This window comes from Orussus abietinus, unplaced genomic scaffold (assembly GCF_000612105.2).
Source record: "Orussus abietinus isolate OABI.00-Male unplaced genomic scaffold, Oabi_2.0 scaffold14, whole genome shotgun sequence".
Lineage (NCBI taxonomy): Eukaryota > Metazoa > Arthropoda > Insecta > Hymenoptera > Orussidae > Orussus > Orussus abietinus.
The window spans coordinates 417,171-437,820 of NW_019395994.1; the positions used below are offsets into that span (position 1 = coordinate 417,171).

General features: G+C 44.5%; 1 protein-coding gene and 1 long non-coding RNA gene across 2 annotated transcripts in view; one reads left to right on the forward strand and one right to left on the reverse strand.

Moving 5' to 3' along the window:
- The window catches only part of LOC105698275 (titin), a 37,777-nt gene that overhangs the window by 10,879 nt on the left and 6,248 nt on the right, over positions 1–20,650 (forward strand). The window contains 1 exon segment of the mRNA XM_023434097.1: positions 12,458–12,904. Within this exon segment, the coding sequence (XP_023289865.1) occupies positions 12,458–12,904 (447 nt within the window).
- On the reverse strand, positions 9,826–11,659 carry LOC105698278. The gene is made up of 3 exons (XR_001103914.2): positions 11,241–11,659; positions 10,938–11,011; positions 9,826–10,793 (listed from the first exon to the last, which is right to left on the reverse strand). It is a non-coding gene; the product is annotated as an uncharacterized LOC105698278 (long non-coding RNA).

Genomic DNA, 20,650 nt, shown 5'->3' on the forward strand with positions numbered 1-20,650 from the left:
CTTTGGCAGGGTCAAATTGTTCAGTTTATCAGCTCTTTTTCTCTCGCGCACCTACGCCATTGGCCTTATCAGCTTCCTCCTTCGGGCACGAACGTGCCCACGCCAATGATCCACAGTTCCTTCAATTGATCGATAGCTCCTGGCGTAAGGTTATACCTTACCCCCAGAGTAGGAAACAAGAGAACCTAAAAAGAGAAATGATTAATCTTCCTCTCGGAGCCCTCAAGACTGCGAGGGTTGTCCAAGAGATGCTTAAATGTAATACAATTACAAATTTAAGTACTCTTCGATTACACAACGTTGATGTTCATCCGGAAATTGGAATTGGCATTGCCATGCTGGTGACGAACATTTCCAAGGAGAAAGTATTTTGATCAAACGTAATACCGGGCAAACGTCCGGTGCTTTCCGAGCATAATGATGAGTTAATTTGCGCATTGCATTAGCCATACATGTCCTCTTATTAAGGTCATAACTACCCGGGACTTGGTGTGAATTCAAATGATATCGTTCATGACGTCATCCTTAAATTCATACACCAAAGAAACGGCAGAACAGCTTGTACTCGACCCCATCTGGTGTACATCCTTTTCCACATGTGTAGAGGGTACACTGGGAGACATCAATGCCCTCCCATCCTGCACAGGCGATGCCGTATCTGCAGGGGAGGCATTTATGTCCGCCATTGTACACTGGGAGACATCAATGCCCTCCCATCCTGCACAGGCGATGCCGTATCTGCAGGGGAGGCATCACGTCCGCTACTGTATACAAAACTTATCAGACATTAAAGGGCACCTTTTTCCTTTACGGAGATAGACAAGTCCGGAACAAAGAGACTCGAATCGAGTCGCAAATCAAGTACAGACCATTAGATGGGAAGGGAATAATTTAAAGGCAAAATGATCGGAGGTCCATGGGCGGGCCTTTGCTAAGAATCACGGCGTGAAGACGCGAGCATTGTTTAGAAGACGTGATCATTGCCTAAACAATTGACACGGCTAGACCCTACTTGTCGCGGCCTTGAACCGATCAGAACATGTCTCAACGACGTCCTGACAATATGTCACAGACGACGGGAACGGTGGCGCAGTACTTCGAGGAGTACGTGAGACGCTCGGTGTCTCACACGTGACCGCGCGTGGTAATGCCTGAATTACCATAAGGGGAAACAGCGTACTTAAGGTGAAGTGAAACCCCCCTCAAATCAGTCGATTCGAATACAACACTTTTTCTTAACGGTATTGACATGTTCAAAATTTGGATTTTTCAAAATGATTGTTTAACTCAGCCCACAAAAGATCGTTTAACTCACACCAACATGGCATGACTCGCGCATCATCTAATCTCATAGTACAGTAATTTTTACTTGACTACGGTAATCAATTGAATTTGTAACCGTTAAATAAATGAACGCGTGCAGTTCTCCATTTCACTTAAATAAAATTTCAGTTGCAATAGATAGTGTTGAGAATTGTATCTTTTAGCAACCTTATACACATCTGCAACAGTTGCTTCGGGCCTTTTCCTTTTCTGGTGATTGTCGCGTTCAACCGAGACTTCGCACGATGCATCTTTAAATGGTGTCTCTTAATGACTATTTATGCATCCGGGGCGAATGGAAAAGTGGTACGACTGGTGAGGCGATGGTTTTTTTTTACTCGCTGAGTTTTTAACCTTCTGAAACGACCGTCTGCTCGACTGTCATTTCTTTTTCACCCTCCCAGGCTTGACCTAAATTGTTGCACGAAAAGCGTGACGTTTGGCTCGGTAGAATTGTTTTCACTGTACCTGTATCAAGTCATAAGACCAATGGTGTAAAATGCACATAACGTACATTTATTGAATTCAAATCGAGCGAATAATTTGCTTAAATAAAATGTTTGTTCGACTCAAACAAATCATTTGAATACATGAAAATAATATGGTCAATCGGCAAATATGTTTGAATTTAATATATACTTGTTCGACCGTATAAGAAAGCGCGTCGCAACCTTCACTGGATATTAGAGTCATTTGAATATAATAAAATTGAGCCATTTACTTTAAATATATTATCGGGGAATTATTATTAGATTTCCTACAGATATTAGTTTTCAATCAGACGAGTCGTTTTCTTAGGGTGGATCTCACGGAGTTTTCGCGAATCAACGTCAAGCTCTCGATGATTCGTTCGAATGGAATGTGGTGTAGCAACGATCGCTGGCAGAGCCGTGGAAAAGAGAGCCAGAGAAAGAGAGGGTGGAAAAGAGAGTCAGAGAAAGAGAAGGAGGGAGAGAGAGCGGGGGGGCCGGCAGAAAATAAGAGAAACACATAAGAGGCAATCACCGGAGTGCCTGCACGCTTCGCCGATTCACTTCCACCACTTCCACCTCCTTAAGAGTCACCCGGATGTTACGTCACACTTGACCCGGGCTTCCCACCTGCACCAGCCAATTGACACTCGATACCCGGCATTTTCTGAACCATTCCTCACCTCTCGTCCCTAACGGGGTAGTTGGTACCGGTGCTGCATTGTTAAAAAAAAAATATGATAATTTTATGACATTTTTGTTGGAAGTTTCATTTAGACATGGTAAATATGGAGGCTTAGAATCTATAAGAAGAAACGTTATATGCAATTACAAATTTATTCTAAAATGTATAATTTATATATACTTACTCAATTTTAACGCGTTACATTTATATTTTCATGATAATCTTATATACTAAAAGTGGCACTTTATATACCAAAGGATTCATATGAAAAACGTTCACGCGTGGACTCAGTCCAGAGAAATGGAATGATAAAGAATAACAAAGAGCGAACGTGAGAAAACGAAGAAACTTATTTATCCTTGACTCGCTGATAATTTTAGACGAGTCAGAAGAAGAAATGCATCTTTAAAACAAATGTATTTCCGAGAACTTTGGTCGTCACCTATCTGTAAAAAGCACCTTTCGTGTCACTGTAACGGAATTTTATATCATGGCAGGAAACCGTTTGCCGTATCACTGGACAACGCGAACCTCTATTCCGTTTAAAGCTACGGAGAAAGTTGTACCGGAAGAAAGCAGCTACAACATCCGATATCCTTGAATTCATTTTCTATTTAAAAATTTTTTTTTTAACCTAGCCCAAACCAGAATCAAAATGAGCTTATATTTCGATCGATATCCAGTTGTTGAAAGCTCTAATATGAGAAACAAAAGCGTTAGACGACAATTTGACGATAATTTAGAACACTCTGATAATCGAGAAATTCGCATTTGAATGGGATAAAGGCAAAAAAAGTGTTTTATGCGCTTCTATGCCAAAACGATGGGAATACGAGGTCTCGGAGTGAAAATTTAGTTGACCTGGAAATCATAGATGGCGCAGGGGGTCCCTCTGCAGTCAATTAGGGCCTCAGAAACCATGAATCCAGGGGATTTCTGAAATTTACTTCGATTTTTTTATAATTATTGTACGAAAACGACAGGTGGAGTGTGCCATTTAGTACGATACTTATATATGGGTGCAGTTCCCCGTGGAAATATCTTTGCAGTTCTTTGTGTCGCTTTGACACAGAGAATGCGTGCTTCTCGTACATACGAGTCTCCCTCTGGGGGAATTGTTTCCATTAAGGCGGGACCCTCTTTAGAATAAAGGCCTACTCTCTTTTTATGAAGCAGTTAGTATCCAAAGCATTAGCCTAATTAAAATCATGCCCTGCTGCCCATGCTCGACAGTTTAGCATAACTAGAAATGGCTCGAATTTCATCGGTAGAATGTATTTCAGGCAATGATAAACATGACGGCTTTATTTATAATTACTACCCTAATTGGACAGCTTCTAACAGTACCGAGTCCTCGTCTAGCATTTACTGTCCTGCAAGTCAGGAAGTAATATGTAGCTACCTTGGCAGTTGGAAATAATTGTTTCGACTAACGGAGGTAGTAAATATCCACTTGCCTAGGGAGTTTTCCGATAAAATCTCTTCCCTATTTTTTGAGGTTAACGTTTGGAACTGTCCAGAACTGTAATCGTGCGTATTTACCAAGTACAGGGCGCAATTGCAAACGAAGTACGGTAATGTAGGATAAATTGTACCGGGTTTACAAAAATAAGAAAATGTTAATACGCACTAATCCATGTTTTCCTCGCGTTTGTGCAGTTTTTAGGTTATATAGTTTTTATATTACTTTAATGGTAATGAAATTTCATTTTTCTCTCCGTGGTCAACGTAAGAGGTCTTCCCATGGCATTCGAAGCTTCTTTTCGTGTCAGTGAACCGGGCCCAATGTTGCAGAAGTCGAAATTGAAGATGGTGGCAGGGAAAGGTTATCTCGGACGTTAATTCTGGACGTCCGATTACTTGGAAAACTAGCCGGTCCACAGGACGGGAGCAGCTGCGAACTTGCTTCGTTCCGTTTTCGGACCGAGCCTTTCGGGCATAACTCCAAAACCTTCTCATTTTCGTGGGTTTCACTGTTTCCAACAATAAAGGCTTCTCCAAAGCTCTCAGTACACGTAGAAGATTTACGCGATCTTCCGTTAAACGAGACGATACAGGAACGGTTAGTTTAGTTTCGGCTTGGTATCTGTCATAGTTTTTTTTTAGCAAGCTTAAAAAGTCGAAAAAAAAGGACTATAACTCCGCTTAGAAGTGAAATATTTTCCTTAACGTTAACGTAGAATTTTCCCACCCAGATTTATTGGTTCAGTTTCTCTACGAGTTCACGTCGAACAACTCCCAAGTTCAGGCGAATGGTTCGAACGGTCACGGACGTATATACCTATATTCATACTCCGCACGTGCCGGGAACATGTCGAACATTTCAATAACAATAAACGAGGACTTCGGTGGGGACATTGTACAAGAGGTAGGGCGGGTCACGAGGGTGTCTCGTGCGTCACGTATACACCAATCGACGGGGAACCGAGGAAGCATTCTCTTATTTGGTCATGGTCCTTCTACCCTACTAGCATAAAATGTTTCTCATATATTTTCAATATGTTTCACGAATATCGTACATTTTGTAACTATTTAACAGATGTACCGTGCACGGATCTCGCGCTAACTTTGATAAAAACTCACGTGAGTAGAAGGGAAGTTGGGTATTACAAAACGAACCTAAGTTTAACCATAAGTTTATAATTCTTCAGTTGGCTATTTCTTAACGTATCTTTTTAAATATCGTACTGGTACAGTTTGACCAACGGGAGGATATCCCCTATTTTAGCCTATTATCGCATTTTTAAAGTACAATACACTGTAAGAGCTTACAAGGAGATAAGAAGCAGACGGAAAATAGATAACTGCAAACAGTTGCCAATATGAATTATGCAAAACCATTCGTAGGTGCATTTAATTCTTGGATGAGGGTCCCGTACGCATTATAACGTTCCAGCGTGAACGATATGGAATGCATATTTCATTGGCTCGAGAAGTAGTCGCATACATGGCGGGTCTATAAACACATTACATATCTGGAAGGGACATTAGATATCTGTGTACCCTCTTTTTTAACAAATTTTAGCACGAAACAATGTTTCGTGCTAAAATTCAAGTATTCGAAGGCGCTCCGATGCGGTATTTTCCAGAAAATTCGCATTCAGCGAGCGTTTTCAAAACGGCGGAATTACGAAATTGGAGGACGCTTCGTTTCGTATAATTCTCAAAGTAGACTCTAAAGAACTTCAACATAAATATAAATGTCCGTAACGTGACGCGCCAGCTTGTTACTATCTGAGTACTCAAAATGGCATTACCACCAAAAAGGCTATACCCTTTCGTTACTTAATATTCATCCATACATGAATTTTAATTTACCGACGATTAAATTTCTAAGCGCCTTTCGTATCATCTTAAAGGATTAAAATCTCAGAGTACCCGAAGGCGCACTCCGATGAGGTAGTTTCCAGAAAATTCGGATATTCAGCGAGCGTATCCAGAACGGCGGAATTGCGAAATTGGAGGACGCCCGGCAACTCGGCTGGCGCGAGGCACGAGACGAAATAAAGTCGCGCGGCGCGCAGCAGGGGAGGGGGGGAAGCCTCGAATCGAGCGGCGCGACGTCGGGGGAGGGGGGGAGCGGAGGGGGACCGGGGAGAATGGCCGGACGAAGCAGACGAAGGGGATGGCGTGAGTCACTCCGGCGTTGCGAGCCGGCGGATGGCGGCGCGGACGCCACCGTCACTCAGTTGATCGCGAAACGCCACGCCCGACGAGTGGTGTGCCGCACTTTCTACTCGCTTCGGCTGCCCGCAAGCCGCTTCCGCTGGATTCGTCCTTAACCCGCGATCGTCCACCGGGGTACGAACCGGATCCGCTACGGTCCCGGCCCGTCCCGTCGCATCTACGGTACGATCCCCCACGCTCTCTGGCTTAACCGTTTTTAGTGCCCGGCGATTTTCTTCGATAGATGCTAAAATGTGGAAGGTATTAATGATCGAAGTAATCTTACCGCTTTTGGGAATATGCCCATGCGGAATAAGTGTATAGGTTGAACCAACTGCGACGAGAGCGCCCTCTTCGCGAGTTTGGGTACATGAAAGGACGTTCGTGCTTGTTAGAATTTTACGCCGAATGAAAAAATTAAACTGCTGAACGAATTTTTTCGGTATATGCTACAATGTGGAAGGTATGGTTAATTCAAAGAAATCTTACCGCCTTTGGGAACACGCCCATGTGGAATAAGTGTATAAATTTAAGTAACTGCGACGAGAGCGCCCTCTTCGCGAGTTTGGCTACATGAAAGGACATTCGTGCTTGTAAGAATTTCTCTAGAACGGAAAAAATGACGTTACTGAACGATTTTCTTCGATCTATGCTAAAATGTGGAAAGTACGGTGATGGCGATGTGAAAGTGGCGTTAAAGAGGTCTCGATCATGAAACTTTTCTTCAAGCTGGGTGTACCGAATCGTTTCAACATTTACAACGTGAATAGGGAGACTATAAGGAAGGTCCTGAAACTCGTGAAATTTCAATTCTTTTCAAATTTGTTTATAGGTATTTTAAAAATAAACAGAAAAGTAAGCATGTAACGTGCCACTTGTCACAAGTTAAGAAATGGCGCAATAGTTTCTTGGTGACTAAGCTCTCTGTCTAATCAACCGGAGCCTTTGCTCTGGCGTAATCTACTGGCATTTTCTTAAATTTATAGTGGTTGTACGCAAAACAAGATTTATGATAGCAGATTATCCGTGGGATGAGAACGTGGGCAGTTAATACTGCATTGGCATTGCCGATACATTTTCTTTATATCCATTAAATTTATATATATCAATATTTTTTGCACTCCAGATACGAGAAATATGAAAAGTCACTTAGAATAATAACAAAGCAAAACATTTAAATACTTTTTTTTTTTCAACGTTGCTTACTGATACTCTGTGATAGTCTGGTCTTTATTTATAAAGTGGAGTGCGAGGGCACAGAAAACATGAAATTGACGAAGAAAGTATGAATTTTGAAAATGTTTACTTTTTTAGTTCTGTATTTGATAGTAACGGATTTTCACGATTGAAACTGGGTACATACAATGGCGGACATGAATGCTTTCCCTGCAGATACGGCATCGCCTGTGCAGGATGGGAGGGCATTGATGTCTCCCAGTGTACATTAATCGAACCTTCCACTGATCGTTTTAAATTTTATCGCTTTAAATTTTCTTGGAAAATTGACAACTTCATTTTCCGTACTGCATGTCTTTGTTACAATTGCTACCGACGTAGCGTGCGATTGTAACATCGAAGCAAATCTAACGATATTAATTAATTTAAAAAATTGAATAAATATTTAAGGATGAGAAGTATAAGTTGACAAATACGTAAAAGCACAGCAGATTGTATTAATTTGGTGTCGTCAAATTATGTCTATTATGACTGACAGGAGTCAAGTAACCGGTTTACTTTGCTTACATTTCATGACCGATTCGTTCGCACTTAGTAGTCAACTTCGAGGTGGCACGATTTCGCCATAATTTTAGTTTCTTGTTTGTATTTCGATCGAAGTCGGTTAGAAACCTACATTTACGATTACATGACATGTTATAAGGTAAATGATTTTCTATACGACTGGGTACAATTAGAGCACTTATTGTTAGTCCAGGTACGGCATCGGGTATGCCAGGTAACGAGTGTCGTCAACTCGTTTCTGTGGAAGGTTCCGGGCGAAGGGGTGGTCAAAATTCGGTGTCTCGATGGTACCTTGTGACCTTGTTTCGGTCAAGTTTCTCGGTTGGCCGATACGGTCCGGTGGAGTCACCCGCTACGCTTCATCGAAAGCCGGTATCGCAGCGATTGGCTTTACCGTTAGGTTTTTATTTACGTTTACGCAACAATTTTTCTCCTTCGCGATATTACTCAGCTGTATGAGTCAGTCTTGCTATTGTCGGAGTACTTGGATTTTTCTAACAGTTTTTATCCGGAAACTCGGTAGAGTGTCGCGCCAAATACATTTGAAAGCATGTGCGAACGGCACCGGATACTTAACGCCAAAGTTCGGCACTTCGGTTCGATAAATATTTTTCTCTCGAATAAGAGAACTTACCGTGGACCCATGTTTGGCATAATGAAAGTACGTTCCGTTTTGTAGAGCCTGTAATTTTGTTTATACTTTTTATTCTATAATCAGTGCGAATGTTGAAAGTACGACTCAAATTTTCGCCAAATGCTGTACGGGATTTGTGTCGACGAGTTTCCCTTGTCAACGGGTATTGTGTGGAAAGCACTAATATCGCTGTACCGTGTAACACAATATTTCCTTGAAATCCAATGCGTCTTGTCCGTGAATGACGCGTCTCGCACGATGGTCGGTGGTTATACATGGCACGTTACCCTCCAGGGTCCTTACGACATTTCGCCATCCATCTTCTATTACCGTCCAGCCAACCAAACTTTGCCTGAAGTGAAACCCCCTTAAGGTGAAGTGAAACACGTCGAGGAAGTCGATCGACGTCGATAAAGATTTTTCTAAATGATACATTGAATTTGGAGCCATGACAGTAGTATCACTGGAACGACGACGGGCGGTCGCCAGGGTTGGGTAATTTAATGATTTTTGAGGTTTTTGACGTATATTAGGTATATCGTTTTTTACGTATGTTAGGTAGAAAACTAGGGACGTATTATACGTTGTAATATACGTGTAGAAAACCACGTATATTACTTGACGAATTATACTTACCCAACCCGGGCGGTCGCAGTCGAACAACGCGATGGGATGCAGCGCGCCGATTGCGACGTTGCCGACTGCGCGGGCGAGGCGTGGCACGCGCGCACTCGGCGCGCACGCTCGGGCGGTTCGCATAATTGATGCCTGGTTCAGTGAACGTTTTAATTGCCGGACACGCGTATGTACGCCCTAATCCATTGCACACGTGTAACTGCCTCCACGAGGGTAGGCATACGTGGTGCATCGCACGGTATCGTAGATTATTATCAATAAAAGACGCCAATCCATTCCAATGGCGGCTCGCTATAAGGGGCCACGGAGCCACGGCACTACCATCATGAACCAGCCATTCAAATTTCTTTTTACTTCTGACAATAGTTGCGTTCCCTTATTTTGTGGATTTAAGGTGATACGAAAGGCGCTGAGAAATTTCATCGACGTCGATAAAATGAAATTCATGTATACCCTTTTTGGGAGAATGTCATTTAGTATAATTTTAGTACCCAGTATAATTTGACACGCGGTACGTAGGTATTTAGAAAAATATTTTTTACCGGCCTTCGATCAAGTTCCTCGACGTGTTTCACTTCACCTTAACCGTCGATTGACATTACATTTTTAATCCAGTTTGTTTTCACTGAATCGGCCACTTTTGCTGCTACTAATCGGGTCAGTGTAAGTCCGTGAATAGATTTTTTATATACGGCCTCTGGTGACGTATACATACTCCGTTTATTTTAATACCGCACTGTGGGGCAGTAAAACCTGTTTTATAAAAAAGAAAAAAAGGCTTAACAAATTTCACCGAACAGAATCCTTGAGAGAGAGGTGAGTCATACTTCGAGAAGTGGCGAGTGAATAAGCGCATGAATATAACGAGACTTCGCTGATAGTAATCTGCCATTTTAAATGCCATAGCGGGCATAAGATGCAACAATGTAAAGATGCAAACGCGTGGGAGATCAGCCAACCAAGCGGCTTATTCATCGGCCTTATATAATTTACTACATGTAATGTAGATGTAGGTAGGGAATTATATAATGTAGATACAGTCGAAGGGATTATTTACGGGTCGATTTAAATCCGTCGTACAAAATGAAGATCCTTGTCCGACATTTTCTCTTCTTGTTCTCATCTAATTGTATAAATAAAAACGAAAAAAAATATAATCTTTCAACAATTTGAAGAAATCTATCGATCGCGTCGTATCGTGCAATCTACGAGAAAAATATCAGTTTCTGTTTCAAATTAGTCAAATGCGTTAAACTATATTTGTCAGAATATGAAAAACATTATTGAACATATTGAACTTGTGTGTTCCTCGACGTGTTTCACTTCACCTTAACCAAGTTAACCGGTAACAGAGGCCTATAGGTGTCAAGATTAGAGAGAACGAGGTCCGTGACCTTGAGCCTGGATTGGCGGCGTTTGGTGTCGGAACTGCCGGAATAGCCAGGTGGCCAGTCGGTAATACAGGGGCGGCAAGTCGATAAGCGTGCTCGGTGCGGCGCAACCGTCTCATTAAGCGGGCTGACTTTCAGATTCTTCACTTCGCTTGGCAATCGCCACCGTGCACGCTCTATTGGCTCGATAATTCGACCGGAAGCTCCGTGGCAGCCATAATTCCCGAGATAGGTTATTAACCGGAAAACTAGAAAGTAAGGTTAACTCGATACACATAGGTGCTCGCGTTGTTCGCTAATTGGGTGTGCAACTTATTTCCCCGTTCATACGTCGCGGAAATTCATAACTGCGGTTTTTCACCGTATTCCCGTAAAAAGGTTAGGGTTCTTACCAATTTCTCCGGTTAGTTCTTTGCGCTCGTTCGATGCTCGAGAGTATGCACATGATGCTCACAAGACATGTACCCTGAGAGAAAAATGTAATTAAATTAATTATTTTTGCAATTAGTTAAGCTACTGTCGTTTTTAACGTAATTTAACGTAATTCAAATTCGATGAAATTTGTTCATCTAGACCGCATGGGAATTTGAATACGACAAATTGCAATCGCGGATAATCGGATTAAATGTAACCACGTTATCGGCTCTGGTCTAATCTGGTCTGAACGGATCTGATCGGTTGTACTGTATACATACCCTAATGCGAAATGTATCCTCTGCTTTGTACGAGAGTTTATTGTATAGGGCAAGGTAGGGGATATCGTCCCGTCGGTGAAATTGTACCACTACGATATTTATACAGTTATATGCAGTTGTCACATGGGATGCTTACGTTACCACTTGAGTATTCAAAACGGCATTACCGCCAAAAAGGGTATAGATGAATTTCACTTTATCGACGTCGATTCAACTTCTTAGCGCCTTTCATATCCTCTTAACCCATCTCCGTCGAACGTATCCGGATAAAAAATAATAAATGTGATCGGGCCTGGTTTCCGCCGGTCGAGATCGGTTACGCGACAATGGAGTTGCCATTTGATGGTCTGGGCAAGTTGACAAGTTGGAAGTGCGGTTCCCAGTTGGAGTTACTAGAGCGCGAGGAAACGACGACCGGGGATCGAGAGAGAAACGAGTCGCGCAGGCGCCGTGATGCGACGGAGGTCAACGCACCTCTCTTCGAGACTAGGCATTCCGTGGCCGAGCGTCTCGAGCGCGCCTACCGACGCGCACGCCCCTCTGCGGGCGACGAGCGGCAGGGAGCAGACGCTTCTATGGGAATGTTTCGTTCAGTGTTACTAGCGCCACCACAGCTTACGCCCAGAAGGTGCCGAACTAAAATTCAATATGGTTGACGCGCTTGCGTACTAAGGTAGTTTATTCGGCACGTCTTTTAGCACACATGTAAACACGGAAATATTTGAAGGAACGATGAATTATTTTGGCGCTTGTATTTAAAATTGTTTAGAATTGAAAAATAAGGGCGTAATGTACTTTACGCTCGCGTAGAAAACTAGAGACGTAATATACACGTAGAAAATCATGTATATTACATGACGTAGTATACTTACCTAACCCTGGGATCCATCCCCTGACTCCGCGGACGGAGCGTAGGAGACGTAGCGCCACGCGGTCTGCCGACGATCGCCGCTTTAGATCGGAGATGCCGTTCTAGTAGATATTGCACTTACCGACGGCAGGGCATGCCTGTCTAATGACGCGTCTGCCTACCACGATCATTAGGGCGGTTCTCATTTACTCTTGGCAAATATTTTTTTCGCGATTTGGTCCAATACTCTTGAAGAAAAAGTGTTGTATTCGAATCGACCGATTTCACTTCGCCTTAAGCGAATGAAATGTTGCTCGACGGAAGTGTAAAAGAATCGGTAACGACTAACGTCCTTTTTACTTTCCAGGCAGGGCCGACGATGTGAGTGGCGCATTGGTGAAGCTAGCGCGCAGCTGTAACTGCCAGGACAACATAAGCGTGATCGTAGTGTTCACGAAGTCTCCCTCGGAGATCGTCTCTCGGCCGCTCTCGGAGCTCCCTCTACTCCAAGCCGCGTTCGAGGCCGAGTCCGTCCCGACCGGCGACATGCTCTACGAGCCCGAGGAGGACGGCACGCGACTGGCCAGCCAGCCGGCCAACGGCAGGCGCGACAAGGAGCGTGGCGTCGCGGCCGTCGACGAGGACGACAGCGACGACTTCGGCCCGGAGACCGACGTGGACGCGATCGACGACGCCGACGCCGTGGCCACCCTGAAGGGCATCTCGCGTCAGCTCTTCTCCGAGAAGACCGAGGACGAGGAGCCCAACGCGGAGGCGGCCCGCAACGGCGACGCCCCGGCCTTTCCATATCCCAGTAGGTAGTTCACACGATTTTATTGCACGGAAGGGAAATAATGGTTAGGAAAACCAGAATTGTGGCAATCGTAACCCTATTCCAAGGCGACATACGGGAGAACCTTGGGAGAAGGTTGCAATAACCAGCGTAACGTAGTAAAAAGAACATAGGAAGGGTTACTTCACCATTTAGTCAATGTAACCAGCGTAACGTAGTAAGGGTTACTTCACGATTTAGTCAATGTAACTACGAGGAACGAGTTGTTTCAACATTGTGCATAGTTCTGAATATTCGCTTAAATAATTAACGCTGACATAAAAAATTCAATTATTATGACTACGAACGCTGTACTTACGTTTCTGTCAGGGTTCTCATAGATTTCTATCTGAAGTAGGAAAATATCAGTCGATGCTCAAAAATGTGTTTCAAACGATTTTGACATTTGTTCATAGATATTTTAAAAATTTCTTGTCACTTTCACATCCCCTTAAAGTGGATTTCTATCCCGACCAAGGGGAGCTTTCACGTGTCCCGCGTTAGCGGTTGCATCGCTGGCGTCACACTTCATATAGCGAGTCTCTTCGAATTTTTACATTCCTTCTCCCCGCGTGCCAAGTACCGGAATAACTTCCCTCGTGCGCGGTCCTTTCGTGCCCGCGCCGACTGACATCTCGCATACTCGTCTTTTTCCTCGGACAGAGATGGAGATTGAAAGAGAGGGCGAGAACGCGGGGGGAAGAGGCAGAGGGAGAGAGATAGACTGCACTCTGTGTCAGGATTCCAATTAGGGATGCAGTTAAAGAGCCAGGCTCTCTTTTAGCGCCGGCAAACGTTGGCAATGGCGTCGCGACATCTGGTAAAAACGTCGCCACGACGATTTCGCTCGTGTCCGGGGACGAGAAATGTTTGTAGGGACCGGTTAAGGTGAACTGATGCACGTCGGGACATTTTATCGTCGTCGGTGAAAAAAAGATTCTTCTAAATACCTACGTGGCCGACGTTCGTATTTATATCGGTAGCTGTATCCAGTTATATTGGGTATTGTACTAAATGGCATACTCCATATGTCGTTTCCGTACAATAATTACAAAGAAATCGAAGTAAAACTCGAGAAGTTTCCTGGATTCTTGGTTTTTGATGCCCTAGTTGACTGTGGAGTGCCAGGTTAATTCTTACGTGCTCGGAATCATTTCATTGGATTACGTTAATTTGATTTCATCACGTTCATGTGGCTAAATAAGCGTCGGCATTAAGATGCAGGAACGAAAGTGCGGATAAAGCCAGTTTTTCCCCTAGATTTGTTTGAAATAGCTAGAATGCCGACCAGCCGCTAATAGTAATGTCGTCCCACTAACTAGGTTTTAAAAAAGGCAGCTCCAGCGGAAAATACGCTTAATTGGTAACACTGGTTTCATCCCGCTGGAGCGAGAGAGAGAGAGACAGGGGGAGGATTTTCGTCACCCACGTCGGCCTTTACCGGTCCTGAGCGATCGGACCGTAGGTAGCCAATGGGCGTAACTCGTACCGGCATTAATATGGATGCTTATGTGGGATGGCGGAACTTTTATTCCCAGTGACCGGCCCACTTTTTGCCACTTTAGCTTTCACCACCTTGTACCGGTCACTGCACTTCCTGCACTGATTGTTGTCCTCTTGCGTGGTAGACCAGATTCGTTTCCTCCTTTTGCCGCCTTACCTCTGCTCGACTGCCGTTCAGGGATGAACCGAAACCATCTAGACTACTAGATTCCAATTTTCCATACATTCCATGGAAAACATTGAATTTTCATTTATTTTGTCACGTAATATACATAACGTATGGAATTTATAAAGTAATATAATACCCAGCAATTTGCTGTAGAAAAACAAACTACGTAAATTACCTTCCCAACCCTGAGGAAAGGTCGCGCCGTATTTCGAAATTCGTAGCGCCATCTGCACCGTTCCCGCGCGACGGAAGCGCTCGGTAAGGAAGATCCGCCCGCGGGATCGCGTACAAGGTTCGCGCGGCGGTCGCGCCTTCGATTTCGGCGCGGGCGGCGCCCGCGATTGGCCAGTCGGTCGACTCGAGGCCGCGGCCGATTGGAGGGGCGCTCGCCGCGCCAACGGAAGGCCGGCGCGCCAGTTCGTCCGCGACTCCCGCACGGTTGCCACGCGAAGGTCGAGTGCGCGTGTCGCGTGCGCGCTCTCGCGTCCCCCTTGCCGTACCGAGGCGGCTTCTCCGTCGCGCGATCGCCCCCGACTGGGAGCGTCACACTTGGAGTGTCACTCATCTGCGCAGGGCAACCGTCCGTTCCGCGGGTCACTCGGGAGCCGAGTCTTCGAGAGGTGCGCGGCCGGGTCTCAGCCGGGCCGAGACGGAGAGAGAGAGAGAGACTGCCCGTAAGGTAGGTTGCGCGATAACGGAAAGTCGGCAAAGCGCCGGCCGGCCGGCCGGCGCGACGGTTGGTCGGTCCCCGACGGCCTCGGGCCTGTCCGGAGGCCCTCGTCCGGCAGCGGACCTCGTGCCGCGCGCTCGGAACGAGGGGGCCTGGGTCAGGTACGCAGGGACGGAAATAGACCGACCGGGTTTCTAAATCCATCGCGATCGGTCCGTTCCGAGACGCCCGAACTGCGCCGGATCGGCGCCGAGAGGGCAGGGGAAGGAATTTTGGACGCGAGCGTCCTTTGTGCCTATGGGTTCCCACGGCAAAGAATTCAGAGGTCTCCATAAGAGCCTCTGAAGGATATATGGACGTTCGATGCCGGATAAATAGTACGCTAGCCAACGGATGGCGGCGCTGTTCTCTCTTAATCTTACGGCTATGTATACCGAATTGCATTCTTTCTTTATCTTACCCCCAAACTCGCCTTTTTATATGCGTCTCTCTTAATCCCGTACGTGAGATATCGTTCGCTACACATGCGATCTCTGTTTTACCCACACTTCTGGGTTGTTAGCCAACTTTTAGAGCATCAAGCGCTAACGTAGGATCTGGGCTTCTATAGGAATTTGAATTCTTTGCCCACGCCAAGCCCGTTGGCCCGGTGTCCCACCGAGAGCGTTCCTCGTGACGCGACGCGGCGAAAACGTTCGTCTCAACCGACACTTTCTCGCCGTGGAAGTGACGTATCGGATGAAGCACGGCCTCGATTGTTCTTTCATCCTCTACGCGTTTTCCCGTCGCGTTCTGTGTGACACTCGGGAGGAACTCGGACGAATTATAGACCGACATCTCATCGCGCGAAGAAGCGAACGAGAGACGATAAGTGAGTGCGGAGAAACTCCGGAGTGGGGAACTTTCGTCGTATGTTCGGCGGTTTCTCTTTAACGAGAATTCACATTTTCTTGCAACGTCCTTTGGTTTGTTTTATTCTAGCGATGACGTTCTCTCATAGGCATAACCGGGGTTGGGTAATTCCCCATTTTTCGAGATTTTTCACGTACATTACGTACAAGGAGTTTACCGGAGAAAACGTAGAAAATATGGCGGACAAGACAGACGTAGGGCATGCGGTATCCGCTAGGTTATAAATATCCATCTTGTCCATTTGTTTCATCCCATGATTTACTTTTTGGTCTTCCACCTTTGTACATTTTTATACGAATATTGGTTACGAATCTTACGACTTAAAATAGCCGTTATCAGCCGTTATAAACAAAACGTCAAATGCACGTATATGCATACATTTGGAATTTCCAAGGCTGATTTCGAATGTGCGCGGATTTGTGGAGGCGAAAAGCGCAATCTCCTTAATAGCCAATGAGAATCCCTCTTAGAGATAAATAGGTGGACTCTCATTGGCTATTGACGATATTGCGCATGCGCTTTGCACGTTTAGTTTGGGGTAATGTACTTCGCGCCTGTGTAGAATACTAGGGACGTATTATAGGTTGTAATATACGTGTAGAAAATCACGTATGTTACTTTACTTATTATACTTACCCAACCCTGGGCATAACGACTGTCATCGGAGTGCCAGGCAGATATCGCCGGTGCGTTTCGGATCGAATATGGCGACGGCAAAATTGCGCGTCATCGCGTGCGCTCGACTCGACACCGACTCTCTTAACCTGTTAATCGGGGAATTAGAAGGATATGGAAGGCGCTAAGAAATTTAATCGTCGTCGATAATGTAAAATTCATCTATACCCTTTTTGGGGGGAATGCCGTTTTGAATACTCAAGTGGGAACGTAAGCTGGCGCGTCCATTACCGACATTTACATTTATGCTGAAGCCTTTTACAATTTACGTTGAGAACTATACGAACGGAAGGGTTCTGTAAAAAGTAGATCTGATGTAGGAGAATTTAGGGAAATTTTTCATTTGAGTAAAAAAAATACATATTTATATATTTATTACCATTAACGTAGAGTAGTAGAAAAAAAATTGTTTACACCTGGCGCAGGCGATTGAAGCCCTCCAGTGATCCGAAACAAAAGGTTGAAAAAGATTCTTAACCCTTTGCATCCCAAAGACGTTTAAATGCGTTCGACGTTTGGTCCAGTATTGCTTGCACGCTTTGATCAATTTCGCCCGTGTGTTAAAAGGACTCCGTACTCAAAGGGTTAATCTGTAAGGCCGTCGCTATCGCCCGTATCTCAATCTTGGTAAAATTATAATTTTAACTCGTACTTTTCCCTCAAAAATGTGTTATTTTTTCGACGTACAGTAGAGGCTCTTAAACGAAGAAACCTAACGTATAAATAAAAAAAAAATGAATATTCTCATAAATTCTCATTTCCAACCGCTGCACACCGTTTGCAACCGCTGCAAGCCTAAAAATATGAATTTTTACAGGGAAAATGTGTGCATGTTAACTTCAGAAGTCTAGCTTTTTCTTTCTGTTTTTTTTTTTTTTTTTTTTTTAAATTAACTATTGCTCAAGTTGCGTAGCGGAATATTCGCACAATGTTCGTCGAGTTCGTTCGTTGTGGGTACAGTGATTGTTTCCCGAGGGGGAAACAAGGTGCGACCTTGCAGTAATGAGTTCCGATTCCGGTATGGCGAAAGGGAGGTTATCGAATTGTGTTAACAGGTCGTAGACGTACGTGATTTAGAGTCTTTAACACTAAGGGCTGGTCGCACCGACATTCGAGTTAAAATCGGTTGTTTTCATTAAAAACGTTTTTACTGCAAGAGGATTCCTAACAGAAGTTCTTCGGTGTCTATCCAGTAGAACGTTGCAGTTGAATCTGGCCAAAATCTTACAACAAATTCAATTTGTAAAACGGATTATAGAGCCTTATAAAGGTTTCCCGGTAACACTGCAACACATAATATCGATTTAAGCAGCGAAATCGACTTTAAAGGCCGGCACAGACTGAACAAATATTGTTCTTTGACGATAGAGCTGCTATTGATGAATTTATTGAGAGGAGAGTACACACGTACACAATGGGTGAACATTGTTCGCCTACGCATGATTAAATAATATTGAGAGGGGAGCACACGCGTACACAATGCGTGAACAATGTACATGTACGCATGATTAAATAAGTTCGCTATGGATTTAATTACGGAAAGATTACAAATGCAATTCTGTTTAGCCTTCAATAATTGTATATCGATCGAAATGTGAGATCTCGATGCCATTTTTATTATGGTCTGGGCTAAGTTAAAAAATTTGTTCGAAAGATCCAAATGTTAAAATTGTCAGGATAATTCCTAGGTATTCACAAGTTTGACAGTTTGGCTCAATACCCTTAAAAACAAGTGTCTTATTCGAATCTACTGATTCGAGGGCGGTTTTAGTTCACCTTAACGAAGGTTCCTCACGTCAGGATCTCTCTGGGCGTAGTCATTTCTAGAAACCAGCTCGGGTGTCGCCTGGCCAAGTTCCTGGTACGTGACGTCACGGCCGATGACGTCACTGCCCGATGAATTACCACGGAAGACCATGGTAATATACTCGAACGTTTATATACTCGCTGGTGACTCGTAACGAGTTCGTCATCCCATTTTGTTTTCCCCCTATAAATTACCACTTACATTCATCTTCGTGTTTTTGTACTGACGCAATTTCGGTAGATTATATTTTTACAGTTCACTGCTATTTACGTTCATTTTTGTGTGTTAGAATTGAAAGAAGTCGGATAAACACGAGTTCGTCATCACGAAGGTGTAATAAAGTTGTAAATTTCATGGTTTAAAAGTGAACTTGTATGCGATAATTGAAGATCCCGAGTAATTGTTCTTGCCGCTGTTACTTCTTTGATGGCGTTACAATTAGCAGTCTTGACCCGGGTATGAAGTTTGTTTCAACGTTTAACGAAATCTTTGTCGCGAAAGAAAAGGATCCGTTGTTTCAGCCCCAAGTAACCACTCCTAGTGTTACAGAAGGCGAAAAGTGTCATTAATTAAAGCATTCCGAGTACGCTCTGACTCGCGTAGGTGCACTCCTTTAAAAAGTGGCTAAAGTGCAGAACCGTTGCCGTTTGTTCCACCGCATTATGAGTACGGTTCACTCGAACGCATTCACAGGAACCTGCGTAAAGTACGTACTCCATCCGAAGAGGTCATATGCACTTGTCATAGGCGAAATTCAAGAATTTTCTTTTCTAACTAAAATGCATTTTTTAATGCATTCACCATGCAATACCGTCAGCTACTCATTTTTCAAATTTTTCAAAGTGTAAAAAGTGTAGGCAAAACGAACGAACCTAATGTCCCGATTATGATTCGGTTCGGTATGTCCAGGGGGTGCGATCTCGACCTCGCTTTTTATCGGTGCCACTTGGTCCTCTAAGAATAACACTTGACCTTGGGTGCGCGCATGCGCGCGGCCTCGGCCTCGACGTAGTTGGTCCGCAATTAAGCCAAATGTAATCGCATGATCCGATAGGGATGACAAAAAATTTGTTCCAAAAATCCAAATTTTCAATGTGTCGAGACAATTCTTAGATGATCAGGAGTGACGTGTCAAAGATTCGGACAGTTTGGTCTAATACCCTTAAAAAGAAGCGTTGTGTTCGAATCGACCGGTTTGAAGGGGGTTTCACTTCACCTTAAGTTTAATTAAATAGGAATACCTACGATCCGCGTAAAGGATGTCAGCCCTGACCCGTGGGGAGACCGTTGCAGGAGCTCCGACTTGGTCTTGGGCCCGAGGGGAGAATCGGCCGAGTAAAATTAGCTTACTCTCCCGCGTCGACGCGGAGGGACATCATCCGCGCGGCTGTCGTGACGCCCGACACAAAGATCTCCGGCCGAAGGGAGACCTGACTCGAGGAACATTTCCTATGGATCGGCCAGACTATTTTCTGAAATTTTAACAGCTCGTTTTAGACTGCCTTGTGGACGCCCCGATGAAAAGGCATTTCCTTTTAACCTTTTCGCTACGGGGCAATCCCAACGAAGACGCCCTTAAGGGGATGTGAAAACCCCCTTGATTTTTCGTTAATTGTACGGTTTTTCCATTTTCAAGGACCCAGGGACACCCTTTTCCTTTGTCCGATTAAGCTCAAATTTTACAGGAATTATTTTACATAAAATGGAACCAAATGGGGTAGCGTGAAGAAACACAAATAATTCGTCTAAAATAATTCGTGGAGAAGAAAATTCAAACTTTGAAAAGATGAACCACCCTAACTTTAGTTGTACTCAAAGCACGGGGGTGCACGGGGTGCACGGGGTGCACGGGGTGCACAGAGTTCACGGGCTGCACCGACTGCGACGGAGAGGGGGTGCCCGGAAACGAGCTGCGCAGGGTGGGTCTCGGGACTCTGGACTAGATCGATAATGCATCTCTTGACGGGCGTAGTTGCTCTTAGATAGTCGGGA